This window comes from Centruroides vittatus, unplaced genomic scaffold (assembly GCF_030686945.1).
Source record: "Centruroides vittatus isolate TY-2023 unplaced genomic scaffold, ASM3068694v2 contig_711, whole genome shotgun sequence".
Classification (NCBI taxonomy): Eukaryota; Metazoa; Arthropoda; class Arachnida; order Scorpiones; family Buthidae; genus Centruroides; species Centruroides vittatus.
Genome location: NW_027122451.1, coordinates 40,590 through 55,749, shown reverse-complemented (window position 1 = coordinate 55,749; position 15,160 = coordinate 40,590). Strand labels below are relative to the sequence as shown.

General features: G+C 28.9%; 1 protein-coding gene across 1 annotated transcript in view; it reads left to right on the top strand.

The window, feature by feature from the left end:
- The window catches only part of LOC136980561 (uncharacterized), a 29,867-nt gene extending 21,498 nt beyond the window's left edge, over positions 1–8,369 (top strand). The window contains exons 5-8 of the mRNA XM_067276693.1: positions 7,231–7,308; positions 7,370–7,429; positions 7,495–8,223; positions 8,304–8,369. Of these exons, the coding sequence (XP_067132794.1) occupies positions 7,302–7,308; positions 7,370–7,429; positions 7,495–8,223; positions 8,304–8,329 (822 nt within the window). The 5' untranslated portion in view covers positions 7,231–7,301 and the 3' untranslated portion in view covers positions 8,330–8,369. The remainder of the gene's footprint in view (positions 1–7,230; positions 7,309–7,369; positions 7,430–7,494; positions 8,224–8,303) is intronic.
- Positions 8,370–15,160: the final 6,791 nt, after the last annotated feature.

Genomic DNA, 15,160 nt, shown 5'->3' with positions numbered 1-15,160 from the left:
GGCAAGGGCGTGTTTTATTTAATAAATTTCGGCTTATTGTTAAAATATGTGTTTAATTTACTTTGATTTTAATTTGCATTAATAATTTTTAAAATAAAGCATTTACGATTAACACATCGTAACAAGACATTCTAAAAATCGATAGATTCACCAATTATATCATGAGAAATAAAATTACAAATTCGTTTTCTGGGAGTTTATACACTCAGTAATATAAATTTAAGTGTATAGAAATTAATTAAAATACATTACTTTATTATTGACAATAATTGAAGTGAGTTGAGTTTAATATTTTTAAATTCTCCTCTTAATTATAGTTAAATATTATTTCAAATGTCTTCCAAAGGGGGTATTTTTAGAAATAATATTCATTTTATAAAACAAACAATTGAAAACTAAATTTCAGATGAGAAAATATAATTATTAAAGCCAGAACAGCTATCACTCAAATAATTTTTGAAAAATATGTATCCGACTCTTATAGAAAAAGGGTTTGGAGAATGCTGTATACACTTAATATATGTACTCAATTTAAATCTGTATTCAATTCAAATAATGATTTCTAATATGAAAAATTATTTCTTTATAGCCAATACTCAACCCCCTTTGACTGGGAAACGTTTGTCTTTGCCATTAGAAGAATGTACTATTCGTTATTTTAAAAATTATGTTGTAGAGGCAGACCACCAGTTAAAATATTATTGGGAACTGAACAGACCCATTAGAGTTGGCACCCATGTTAAGAAACAATTAATTCAGGCGATTGCAGTTCAATGATATAAGAAATAAAAATCAAACATCCTTACTAAACCTGATATGTATCGGGTGTAATAAGGATGTTTGATTATTTATATGCCTTGCCAGGGTTTGCGATGGCCAGTTGAGTGCCTTGGGAGTTGCATGTCATGGGTGCTGAATGTGTCCCCAGCTGGCATTGTAATAACCGATGGTTATATTGTTAGCTTAAATATGCTGGAAGAGGAGATCAGACAAGGTCCAGGTAGCGTAATTGGCAACGCAAGTAGTAGTCAAATGGGCCACTCTAATCACAAAATTCCCATAGGATAACATGTATGTCCCACTCTAATCACAAAATTCCCATAGGATAACATGTATGTCCCACTCTAATCACAAAATTGTCGAGTAAATAATTTTTTAAATTATTTTGTTAAGTTAATATAAGGTAGTTGATATAAAATTAAGTAAATTATCAAGTAAATTATTTTTATCAAGTTGAAATAATTTAATACTGAAATTATTTTAAAAGATTTTTATTTTTACTTTGCATTACAGAGTTAATAATTGTATCTTTCTTTCAGTTTTTCTAAACAGAGACATATTTCTGACATTAGGTACAGGAATAAATTTTCGCGATTGCTAACAATGTATTCCTTGGTTAAATTTTGATATTATATAATGTAAGACCATGATAATTTAGTTTGGAACGCGTCGATGAAGTCTTGATCGAGTTTTTGATAACGAGAAACAAAAATCCAGTTTAAGTGATTTTTTATTTTACGTAAAGTTGATGTTTTTAATTGTTGGTGTTTTAATAGTTTTTTTATATCAAATTTATGTATGAAGAGGATAATAAAATCATCTGAGAGAGTTTGAAATTCAGCGACTTTATTCCAATCAAGATGGTCTGAATAATTTGTAAGGAAAAGATCATTTAATTGTTGATATTGGCAAATTAAATCCCATTTTGCATAATTAAGATGGGTTGAAATAAATGTGGTTGAAAATTTGTAATTTTCCCATATGTGTTCCCAATCTAATTAATTTATCCGCGAATTCCGAAATAAATTGGAGAGATAAATCGCGTCGTCGACTAATTGCGTCCCAGGGGGTCTTGAAATTGTGTTATTGTGTATTCGTCTGTAGAAGATGAGAAAATTTTCCAGTCAATTGCGGGTGGTTCTTTGTCTACAAAGAAATAAACATTTTAATATTATTTGTTGCTTTATTTGAGTACAAAATAATTGAGTATATTACAATCACCAAAAATAATTGAGTATATTACAATCACTAATATATGAGTACAAAAATAATTGAGTATATACCTAAACCATTACAATTTTCTTTACTTTTTGTCTCCAGAATCGGGTAAGCTAGAGGTTTCTGAATTATCATCATTATTTTTTTCATCATTTTTTTCACATGAGTCTTCAGAAATAAGAATTTCGTCACAGTCATCAAATCTTACTTTCTGAGAATAGTTATATTCGCCAAACCCCATTTCACTTCTGTCACTATCACTTAACGACTCCTTTTCTAAAAAAGTAGGATGCATTATTTTCTCGAATATTATTTGGGCTATTGGCGATCCAGGTGCAAAAATAACAGTCTCAGGTCCAAAGTTATACATCATTACACTGATGTTTCCGCGATAATCGGAGTCAATAACTCCCTGTTTATTATTATATTATTTAACGATAATAATGATTTTGGAGCAATTCTAGCATAGCAGTTACTATTTGACATTTTAATGGCAAGGTCTACGAATACAACTTTAAGTTCATTGGGTTTAAGGTCAAAGCAGTTAACACAAAAAATATCATAACCAGCCGCCCCTGCAGAACTTTTTTTCGGGATTTTTGCAGTTTCGGATAATTTTTTAAAATATACAATTTCTAAAAATAAAATATTTAATTATTACATTTCATACAATCACAATTTATAAAATATTTGTTAAATGTCGGTAATGTTATTTTATCATTAATTACAAAAAATTTACACATATATGTTTTATTATTCGGTAATTTTAGAGATGCCGCTTTAATACATGCTTGTTTTAAACAAGGGTAAGTTTTACTACATATACTGTGTATTACATAAGTATATTTTCTTTTCTATACTATTAAAAAGCCATATTGTGGAGATGATGATGATAGATCTGTAAATTAAAAGTAGAAACTGTAGTGACCAAATGATAGCACGTCTATTCCATTATCTAAAATAAATTTTTTATCGTAAAAAGGAGAAAGTGAAATTTTATTTTGTAGATATGTTGTTACTACATGATTTTTGCTTTTAATTCCATATTGCTGGTGTCTTAATAATTCTGTATTAAACAAAACTTCTTTATATTTATCGTGATTAAATGTTTTTATAACAGATTTTTTAATACCTTTAGCAGTTTTTTTATTTTGTTTATCGAAAATATAAGAATACATTTTTGGTTTTAGGGAGCAAAATTCAATTATTGGTTTTGATTGAGTTTCGTCTTTAAAATAACCCAGTTTGTTTTTGTTCGTTTCGTTATATAATTTGTGAGTTTTAGGATAATTACTAAAGTCAAAAATATCAGGAAATGATTTAAAATCTTCGTATACGTCGTTTGTAAATATTTGAAGCGTGAGAGAATCTGTGTCAGTGTATAATAATCGTACGTTTTCACCATATCTATTTTTAAATATTTTATAAAATGTTTGGTAAATATGCAATTTACTTAATTCTAATACACAAAAACCTATATAAATTGGTTTATCTAAAATTAAATTTGGTTTTTTCATTTTAAAAATTGCAAGATTGTCATTTATAATTTGAAACTTTTCTACGGACGGTTTAGACAGATATCTACGATATTGATTTAATGTTGTAGCTGCTTTTAAATTAATACGCTTTCTTACATTTTGACAGGTTTTTCCAAAAAAACTATTATTCATTAATTTAAAAAATGATTTGTCAAAATCATTAGTTGATTCTTGTCTTTTTTTATTATTAAAATGAATATATTTTCTAAGCCATGGACTTTGACAAAATGCCAATACTCTATGAATTTTAGTTATTATCAAACCCTCTTCTAGATAAAATTTTAAATTTCTATAATGAACTACATAGTTTGTTTTATCGAAAAGAGTAGGAGTTAATTTTTTATTAGTATTGACATACTTTAAATTTAATTTTTTTAATACTGTTTTTTGATAATTAGATAATAAATCGTACGGGATCGAAATATGCTCTGGGGCAAGCGGTAAGTCATCGTGTCTATCATGAAGAGTTTCGGGATATTTTAAATCGACTTCTAAGATATATCCTATGCTATTTTTATCGGATATATTAGGTATGTCTAAAGCGTCTATTTCGTCTTTGTGTAGCCATCTAAAATTATTTACGGGTAAGTATGCGCTCATCACAAACCCGTAAAGATTATTTGCATCTATCGACAGAATATAATTATGAGGCAGATTTTTATCATATGTTTGCGGTATTAGCGGATTATTAGCTCGCGCAAATCTTTTCCCTGCCAAACTAATTCCTCCTCTGCATGGCTTGTTCGATAAATAAATACTTTTCGACAGTCACTGAATAATTCTAATTGGATTTTTGTCATTTTTAAACCGCAATTCCATGTTAAATCAGGTGCAGTTATAAAATATACGGGATCTAAATTATAATACGTTAAACTTAATTTTCTGAAATTCTGGAATATATCTGCCAATAATATAGTATCGACATATTGGTATAATTTTAAATAGTCTTTAAAAGTTTTACAGTTAAATTTTTCCCAAACTAATTGGGCGTGATCGTAATCTTCGTCAGTAATATTTTCTTGCGATAACTCGTTATAAAAACATTCTTTAGGAGGCAATTGTTTTTCGTCTAATATTCGCTTATTTTTAAAATAGGAATATGGAAAAATTCCCTTTCTTAATAATAATTCTCTATATGTACAGCGACGAAAAAAACGATTAAAAATTGGGAAATTATAATTCGCATTTTTTAAGTTCTCGGTTAAAACGGCGAGGCTAGAATTTAAAAACTGGAAACTGTCAATGAATTTATAATAATCTAATGAAAATGTTGTAAATTTTTCGGAATTTATGGGGATAATTTTAATTTTCGAAAATAATTTGGAAGGAATATTTTTAAAAATTAAATGCGAATCATAACCCGAAAAATTATGAAGTATAATCGGGATAAATGTTTTTAATCGATAATTCAAATTGCATCGATTATGGGCATATCCGCGGATATCACCTGTCTGGTGATTGTGATCCAATACGCGCAGATCATCATCATTAAATTTTTCCTTACAAATATGGCATATATGTTTCGAAATATTAGAAATACTATTTAAATTAATTTCGACGTTGCGATTTATTATATCTAATAAATTACTTAGCTGGTTTTGGATATCAATTAGAAAATTATTAACGGCGTTATCACCCAAATAAAAATTGCTATATATTATCTTATCTTCGTTTTCGATAATTATAATAGAATAACATATAGGTTTATGAATTTCGATATTTTTAGTAAAACTAACACTCGGATCTATTTCATCGGAAGAAACCTCTTCCAAAATTGATTCAAAGTCGCAATAACACGCTACGGGAAAGAATAATTCCTTTTCTATCGCCCGGAATTTTACAATCGCATTCTCACCTTTTGGGGTTGATACTTTTTGATATTTATGATTAGAACAAAATTTAACGTGATCATTTAAAGTACACTCTCTTTTGAATCCGTTTAGACATTTTTTACAGTATTTTCTAGAAAAAAATTTATCGGACATTAATTTATTAAAGTTCCTAATCAAGAAATAGTGTGACTTATATAGCAATAAATTTATCTCTTTTTCAAATTGAAATTTACTTATATAGATAGGATAAATTAATTTCTTTTCGTAGCCATAAACATTAATAGTCAGACAATTATTTTTTTCAAATATAGGAATATTTTTCACGATTACAGGAAATTTTAAACGATTTGTATTTAAATATTTTAAATATTTTCTATATAAATATACAGAATTTCTGTTACTACCAGTTGCGGGATACAAATGTGCAATTATACAATATAGAAAACATTGATTGTCCGAACATTTTATATTTAATACGCAACGTTTATTAACTAAAGATTTAGGAAGAATAATATTACCGCAGCCGCCACTTTCATTTTTATATATGCCAATATTAATATCTATGAATATAATTTCATTTAGTATCCATCCCGATCCATACTTAATAAATTCGTCGATATAATTTAGAATTGTATCGAAAGCATTAGTTAATTTATCGTTAATCATATACGAGGATAAAATATGCTCAACATGGCTGGAAAAATATACATCTTGATATTCTGCAATATCATCCTCTAAATATTTTAAAAATTTAGTTTTTAAATTTATCAAAAATTTTCTTCTACACACAAAATTATCGCTAGCTAAAATATTATAAACAGTCGGCGTTATTTTTTCAAAAAAGACTGCAGGATCAACATTTTCTGCAATAAACGCTCTATATGTTTTCGCATATCCTCTAAAAGCTTTCTTTCTTAATATAAAATTAAACATTTTCGTCTAAATGTTCGCCCATTGCATCGAAAGCCTTCTTATATAATTTAAAATCCTTAACATTAATATTGTATTTGTTGGGCGGATAGTTTCCTTTTGTCTTTGTCAACGAAATATATGCAGTAGATTGAAATTCTGTAACCTCCATTATCTGATTTTCACATATTTTGATTGTAAATGGCCGAATTTTCAAAGATTTAGTATTATGCACGCTTAGGTCTAAGTCAAATTTTTGCTTTTTCATCTGCTGATCTTCGGTATTTTTTGGTTTTGGACCTCTCTTTTTAACGACATTCTGTTTTACGTTAAAATCAAATTCATTTTTTAAATTAAAAATTACATACTATTTAATAAAAATATTTTTAAAATAATAAAAAATAATAAATTCTTACCAGCATCTGACGACATGTTTTCTTAGTTGTGATTGGAGATACTTGTAGTAGACAAGATGTGTCGGACGGTCTCCTGGTCCTAGTATATATAGCAGTTAATCTAACCGGATTGTACCGGTTAGAACTGGAAAGTCAACGGCTCTCTATCAGGAAACTGGGTCGCAGAACTAATTTCGTAAGGCTTTTGGCGAATTTTTGTCCCAGAAAAATCTAATTTAGTAAACCCTTTAGCCCCTAGTCTATCAGGAAACTGTGTCGCAGAACTAATTTCGTAAGGCTTTTGGCGAATTTTTGTCCCAGAAAAATCTAATTTCTGACGCGGAAAAAGTGACAAACTAATTTTGTAATTTATTTTTGATCGGGAAACTGCGTCGTGTTAGCATTTTCGACAGGAAAAAATAATCTAACTGTGTCATTCATAACCCCTTCAGCAACCTGTCGGCACAGATTATAACCCTTTAATTTATTTTTGACGTCTCTAGAAAGTTTAAGGAAATGATCTCGGTTGCTAGAAAGTTTAAGGTTTTTTTTTTATAGCCTCGAATTTTGTATAAATACCGCTCGGAACCCAGAAGTTTCTGTCAAACTTAAAGCATCTTAGCTAGAAGATGGCTTGTAAGTATATTTTTTATATATCTACATTTAATTAATATATTTTAAAAAAGAAATATTTTAGATTTAGACAATGTAAATTCTGGTATACCGGCGGTCCGCGATGGATCTTGCGATTTTAAATGTGAGTACTAAAATAAAAACAAGGTTTTCTTTATTCTTTATATAATATATATTTATATAAATTAGATTACGACTGGATAGACTCGCATCCTGCGTGGATGATCATGGATCCACACCGTTTATATACAAGGGAGGAGGAGAAATGTAATATAGGAGTAATTATAGATTTTGAGGCGTTTACAATCAAGGATATGGGTCTTGCGTTCGATACATTATGTCGTCAGGTCGGGTATGTGGCTCACAATTGGAACGAATTCGGTAAAATTGATTTTTATAATGAAAATATTATCTTCGACTGGTTGAATTATTCTAATAAAATAAATGTAAGATTCGGCAACCATTTACACGGTCTTTATTTAGCATATGAAGAAGGGCCTTTTGGTGAGTGGGAGAAAAGTGAAAATGTTTGTCGAATTTTATATGATTTATTTTTAAAATATAAAATTTTTTATTATAAGGGAGGGGAAATTGAAAAAAATTTTTTAGATTTAACGAGTGAAATTTATAACGTGTATATACCATATTTCGATCTGGAAGATTTCGGCGTGCCGAAATCTTCCGACATAAGGGTTCCATGCCCAAACCACCTAAAAAAATACCCTCACAACTGCCCTCCTCCCAAAAAACGGACGAAGGAAACGGTGTGTAATATTCACAGGATGGGTTATCCGCATGAATGTCGTCGGCCGCAGGATGGTGCCGCACTATTAAACATCTGTACGGACCTTACCCGTTTTATCGCCCACTGTCCTCTGTGCAATGTTTTTTCGTATAAGACATACATGTTTAAACACAGTAAATATATGTTATTCTTATATAAAAATCGGTAAATAATATTATATTTATTTTTTAATTTTGGGTTTTTTTATTTACAGATATATGGCAATACCCCCACCTGTAATTTATTTTTGAAAAAATAAATCAATTTTTTACACTTTAAATGCTTTTATTATTTTTCATTGAATTACAGCATTGATTATACGTTACAGTAAGAGAGCGCGCTAAATACAAACGGTGTTTAACAAAGTTTTGTACAAATTCGTCGTTATAGACTTTATCCGTTTTACTTAATTCGTTTAAACATTGGTTTCTATTCATTTTATATAGAAAATACAAACAAAAATAGCCGCAATTCGTCGAATATAAACTCTGATGAACGTTATTATTCCAGCAACAAGTTTTAGAATTTCGTGTTATAAAATCTATTATATTCTGTTTCGATGGCTTAATCCCGTAACTATCGTAGTAAAAACAGATTTTTCCGTCAAAGAATACCGATATCCAGTGACTTCCGGGTTTATTTCTTTCGTCTAAGTTAATTATATACGATTTATACTTAGCGATGCAAACAGGTAAATCATCCGATGCAAAAACTCCTCCAAAAGTTTCTTTTATTTTCGGATCGCTGGATGCGAGCCTCCACAGTGTGACGGTGTTCATTAGTAATCGACAAAAACAGTCCTCGAAGCATCGATTTCTAGAGTATTATTGTATTCGAGTAAACAAATAACGTTTACAGTTTCTAGTAATGCCGTTGCGAACTTAAATTCGATTGAGATGTTTCCTATTTGATTTATACTCTTATGTGATTCGGAGGCGGCTCGATCCTGTGTTAAGTCGAAACTGTAGAGAGTGTATCCGTCTTTATACTCTTTGTAAGATATGTTAGTATATTTATGGTGATTAATACATCCTATATCTTCGAATAATGATATAAAATTTTTTCCACAAGCGTCGCTTCCATAATCCGGACAATATGGTTGAGGTGGCAACATTTGGTTGTCTTTTAATAAACATATATAATTTAAATTGTAATTTTTAAAATTGAAAGGATTATATTTTACATTTCCATTAAATGCAGTATTAGAAACTAGACCGATAGTCATTCTGTAAGGCAGCTGGCCGATTACGGCGTTTGAGATATTAGTAGATTGTATTCCGCTACTTAGGGTAAAAACTTTTACATCGGTTCTTCGAAACGGCATTTTTATGATGCCTGTTTGCAGCGCTTTTTCTATTCCAATTTGAACAGACAAACTAACGTCTACTTTATTAATTTTTAGAGACGCGTTTTTTATAATTATTTTATAATTATTGCTGGTAGACATTAGAGCAAAATTGTCTTTAGATCTTTTTAATTTAATTCTTAAATCAACGTTATTAATTAACAATTTAGGTTGATTAGACAAATCGGTATGAAGCCTTCCGATTAAATCTATTAATTTACTTTGTTTAGCAATATTAAATCTTTTAGCCAATCCTTCATTATTATCGTCTAACGAGTCCATATATTGCGCAGTATCTTTATAAAATAATGCGCTCGTTAAAAAAGTTTCCTGCGCATCTTTTGAATAAAATAATAATGCTTCTAAAATAGATCGGTAGCAGTAATTAGTCTGCGAAATTATTTGTTTATCATTTAAAAACACGCTGCATTGAGAAAATAAACTATTTAAAAAATAATTAACAGGTGCGACCTTTTCTTCGGCAGAAACGTCCGTTCCGTCGCTTTTAATAATTTTTGCTTGAACGTGGAGATAAATCGAATGCAAGTCGATATAATTTTCGCCAGAACCGGATATGTAAAATTCTATCGGGGCACGGCTATCCGATATTGTTGCTACGGGATGAACAATAACTTCTGTAGTATTGTCGATGGCCAGTTGCGTCGAAACGGTGCTAAATAAGTCGAGTTCGCTTTTGGTGCAGGGGCAGGAATTCGGGTCCATTTTCTTATTCCGAAAATATATCGTGTACTTTCCGTCTTTTGTTCTGCGTCTGCTTCAGTCTCTTCGGTCGCTTTCGTTTTATACTTGATCCACCTTTTACTTTTTAAACTACATTGTCTTTAATTTCAGAGCCAATATCTTTTAGATGTGATTTTGCCGATACTTTAAACGATTTCCCTGCAGTTACGTCCGATCCAACACCTGATGCGAAATTTAATGCTTTACATCCCAGATATTTTCCTAATTTGCCCAAAATCAGTATGGATTTGCAAAACAGATCTCCGAAAAGTTTTTCACTTAATTTCCTGATTATTTTTTTATATTTTCGTAATTTATGAACATTAGCAGGTATATTTCCTCTCTGCAAATTATCGCTTATTTCGCACAAAACTTTAACTTGATTGGGATAATATCTTTCAATATCGGTCTTCATTGAGAGGGAGTAGGTTTGGCTAAAAGCGCCAGCATATGATAATTTTTCTTTATATTCTTCATTTTATCAGTAAATATATCCAATAAATACCTTGCTCATCTGGAAAACACGAATCTTGCACCGAAAGTTTTTTGTCTGTTTTCGGGTGAAAATCCAGTAACAAATAACCAAAATCCTTTTCTGTCACTTTTTTATACGCATCCATAAAAAAATTACAAATTGCAAAGACCTGCCGTCCCAAACAACTTGACTTTCATCACGATTATTTTTAAACAAAATCAAATAATGTGTATTTAAAGTAATATCTTTTGTAATTCTATTTTTTGGAAACAGATTTTGCATTATTAGGATCATGCTTTCATTATAATGGTGAACTCTGTCGTAAACAGAAATGCAGTTTTTGAACTGAGTTTGTGCATCAAATCATCAATTATTACTAAATCCTATTCTTGCACAGATTCAGGTAAGTTGTACATAAATGTAATACCTTTCTCATTTGGAAAAAACGGCAAACATACAGAATAACACCATAAAACTTTCTTTAATGGCTTATCATATATTTTACAACGAATAATTTTTCTTACTAACATAGTCTTTCTACATTGCAATGGTTTGGCGATTATACAGTTACTCGGATGCTCAAAATACATATCAATAGAAATTTTAAGGACTTTAGTAAATTTATAATGTTTCAATCTGCAATTTATCTTTCTAAATATTAATATATTCTTTTTATTCTTTTCAACGTAAACTTCCTTCATAACATTTGAACAATCTTCAAACGAATAATATAATTTATTACTAACTTCGTTAATTCTTCCGTCTTCATCAATAATTATAAAACCGAAATTTCCATCTCCTTTCCATATATCTCCGTTAAGTTTGAAATAACGCAAAACAATAGGATAATTATCAGGAATATCGAGTGAAAAATTTACCGCAGCTATGCAGCTATCCAGAGACTTGTACAAAGCTTGTACAAACAAGGAGAAACAGAATAATTTCTGTCGCTGTTGTAGGTAAAATAAAACCGTATGCTTCCATGTTCGATCCTGACATTAAAATAAATTCTAACATATGTTTAAATTTTATTTATATCAACAATCAGCCAATCACATTTTTCAATTCAAGTATGACAAAAGGTATTAATAAATTATTTGTAATACTTTATAAACAAAATAAAATTTATTTTCACAATTTTGTTATTAGAATGGCCCAAACCACTACTACTTATAGTATCAACATATTGGTATAATTTTAAATAGTCGTTAAAAGTTTTTTAGTTAAATGTTTTCCAAATTAATTGAGCATGATTGTAATCATCATCTGTAATATTTTCTCTTAGTAATTCATTATAAAAACACTTTAGGGGGGAGTCGTGGTTTTATCTAATATTCGCTTATTTTTAAAATAAGAATATGGAAAAACTTCTTTTTAATAATTCTCTATTTGTTGGTGCAAAAAAATGATTAAAAATTGGAAAATCATAATTTGCATTTTTTAGGTTTTCTGTTAAAACAGAGAGCGAAGAATTTAACAATTGATAACTATCAATAAATTTAAAATAATCTAATGAAAATCTTGTGAATTTTTCTGAATTTATTGGAATAATTCTAATTTTTGAAAATAATTCAGAAGGAATATTTTTAAAAATTAAATGTGAGTCATAACCTGAAAAATTGTGCAGTATAATTGGAATAAACATTTTTAGTCAAAAATTTAAATTGCAGCTGTTATAAGCCTACCCATGAAAATGACCTGTTTGATGATCGTGATCCATCACACACAAATCATCAGCAGCAAATTTTTCATTGCAAATATGGCATAAATGTTTCGAAGTATTGGAAACAGTATTTAAATTAATTTTAACATAACGATATATTTTATCTAAGAAATTATTTAGTTGCTTTTGGATATCAATTAAAAACTCATTAACGACATTATCACTACAATAATAATTACTATATATTATTGTATCTTCGTTTTTAATAATTATAATCAAATAACATAAAGGTTTATGAATTTCAACAATTTTAGTAGAACTTACTTCAGGATCTATTTCATCAAAAAAAATTTCTTCCAAAATTGATTCAAAATCTGCATAAATACAGATCGGGTGGAATAGTGATTTTTCATAAGAGTGAAATTTTACAATTGCATCGTTTCCTTTGGGGGCAAATACTTTTTGATATTTATGATTAGAACAAAATTTTACATGATTATTTAAGGTACTTTTTCTTTTAAAACCGTTTAAACATCGTTTACAAAATTTTCTTGCTGAAGACTTGTCAGACATTAATTTATTAAAATTTCTGATTAAAAAATAATGAGATTTATATAAGAACAAATTTACTTTTTTTTCAAATTGAAATTTACTTATATAAATTGGATAAATTAGTTTGTTTTCGTATCCATATACATGAGTATTTACACAATTATTTTTTTCAAATATTGGGATATTTTTTACACTTACAAGAAATTTTAAGCGATTTACATTTAAATATTTTAAATATTTTCTATATAAATATATAGAATTTTTGTTAGTGCTAATTGTTGGATACATATCCGCAATTACACAATATAAAAAACATTGATAATCTGAACATTTTATATTTAATACACAACGTTTATTAATTAAAAGTTTAGGAAGAATAATATTACTACATTCTCCAATTTCATTTTTATATATTCCTATATTGACATCTATAAATATAATTTCTTTTAATATTTACCTCGATCCGTATTTTATAAACTCATCAATATAATTTAAAATTGTATCAAATGCATTCATTAATTTCTCATCAATCATATATGAAGACAAAATATGGTCAACATGGCTAGAAAAATATACATCCTGATACACAGTAATATCATCCTCTTTATATTTTAAAAATTTCGTTTTTAAAGTGATTAAAAATTTTCTTATACAAGCAAGATTATCATTAGCTAAAATATTATGAACACTGATTGTTATATTTTCAAAAAAGACGGCAGGATCAATATTTTCTACAATAAATGCTCTATATGTTTCAGCATATCCCTTAAAAGCCTTTTTCCTTAATATATAATTAAACATTTTCGTCTAAATGTTCATTCATTGCATCAAAAGCCTTCTTATATAATTTAAAGTTCTTAACATTAATATTGTATTTGTTAGGTGGATAGTTTCCTTTCATTTTTGTCAACGAAAGGTATGAAGTAGACTGAAATTCTGTAACCTCCATTATTTGATTTTCACATATTTTGATTTTCAATGGTCGAATTTTCAAAGATTTGGTATTATGTACAGTTAGGTCTAAGTCAAATTTTTGCTTTTTTGACTTCTGATCTTCAGTATTTTTAGGTTTTGGCTTTCTTTTTTTACCAACACTCTGTTTTACATTAAAATTAAATTTATTTTCTAAATTATTAATATATAATAAAATATACTATTTAATAAAAATATCTTTAAATTAATAATAATAATAAATTCTTTCCACCATCTGACGACATGTTTCTTAGTTGTTGTATTGGAGATACTTGCAGTAGAGAAGATGTGTTGGACAGTCTCCTGGTCCCAGTATATATAGCAGTATTTCAAAGCGGGGCAGAGTTATTCTAACCAGATTGTACCGGTTAGAACTAGGAGGTCAGCAACTCTCTATCAGTATAATTTAAATAAATCTTTTCAACCTGGGTGGGGCCAACCAGGAAAAACCAAAATAATCTAACTGGATTGTGCCAGTAAACTACCCTCTAGCACAGTTTATAATCTAAATAACAAGCAGGTTGAGGGCAAATAAAAATATCTTACTAACCTAATTTCATAAACCCTTTAGCAGTATAAGGAGCAAGAAATAATTTAATCTAATTTTAACCTGGGTTGAGCTAACCAGGAATTTTAACAAAATTTAGTTAATTACGTTAAAAGTATACAATTAAAAAGTTATATTTCTTTTTTATTTCATGCAAGACTCCATACGTACGGAAGCAAAGTCACGTGACCAGAAATGACGTACGCTAGTCGCGTGTGCTACATAGTTAAAAGTGAGTCTTCACTGAGCGCCGTGAGTTAGCTGAGCGACAATGCCGCGATTTCGCTTGGCCCGATTTTGTGGGGCTATATCTTGTGAGGTGTTTCTTGTAGGGGTATGGTTCATTAGACATTACTTGATGACAAATTTGTAGTATTTACTAGAAGTGTTAATCAGAGTTATTAGCAATCAAATTTTGTACTTTGAAATAGTACGACATTTTATTGCTAATAACTCCGGAAATTTTTAGAAGTGAAAAGGTTCGGAGCAAGACAGCGATATTACATTTAGAATAAATTCTGGAATTTTCGAAAATGGGAGAAGAATTAATAAAATTTAGTTTAATTACGTTAAAAGTATACAAACTTTATATTAAATTTGTAATGTTTACTAAAAGTGTTAATAAGGATTAATAGCAATCAATATCGTACTATTAACACAAATATGCAAATTTTCAGTAGCGAAACAATTGCAGAGGAAGACGGCGCTATTACATTTAAGAATAAATTGTGGTTTTCGAAAATGAGAGAATTAAATGTAAATATTCAAAACATTAA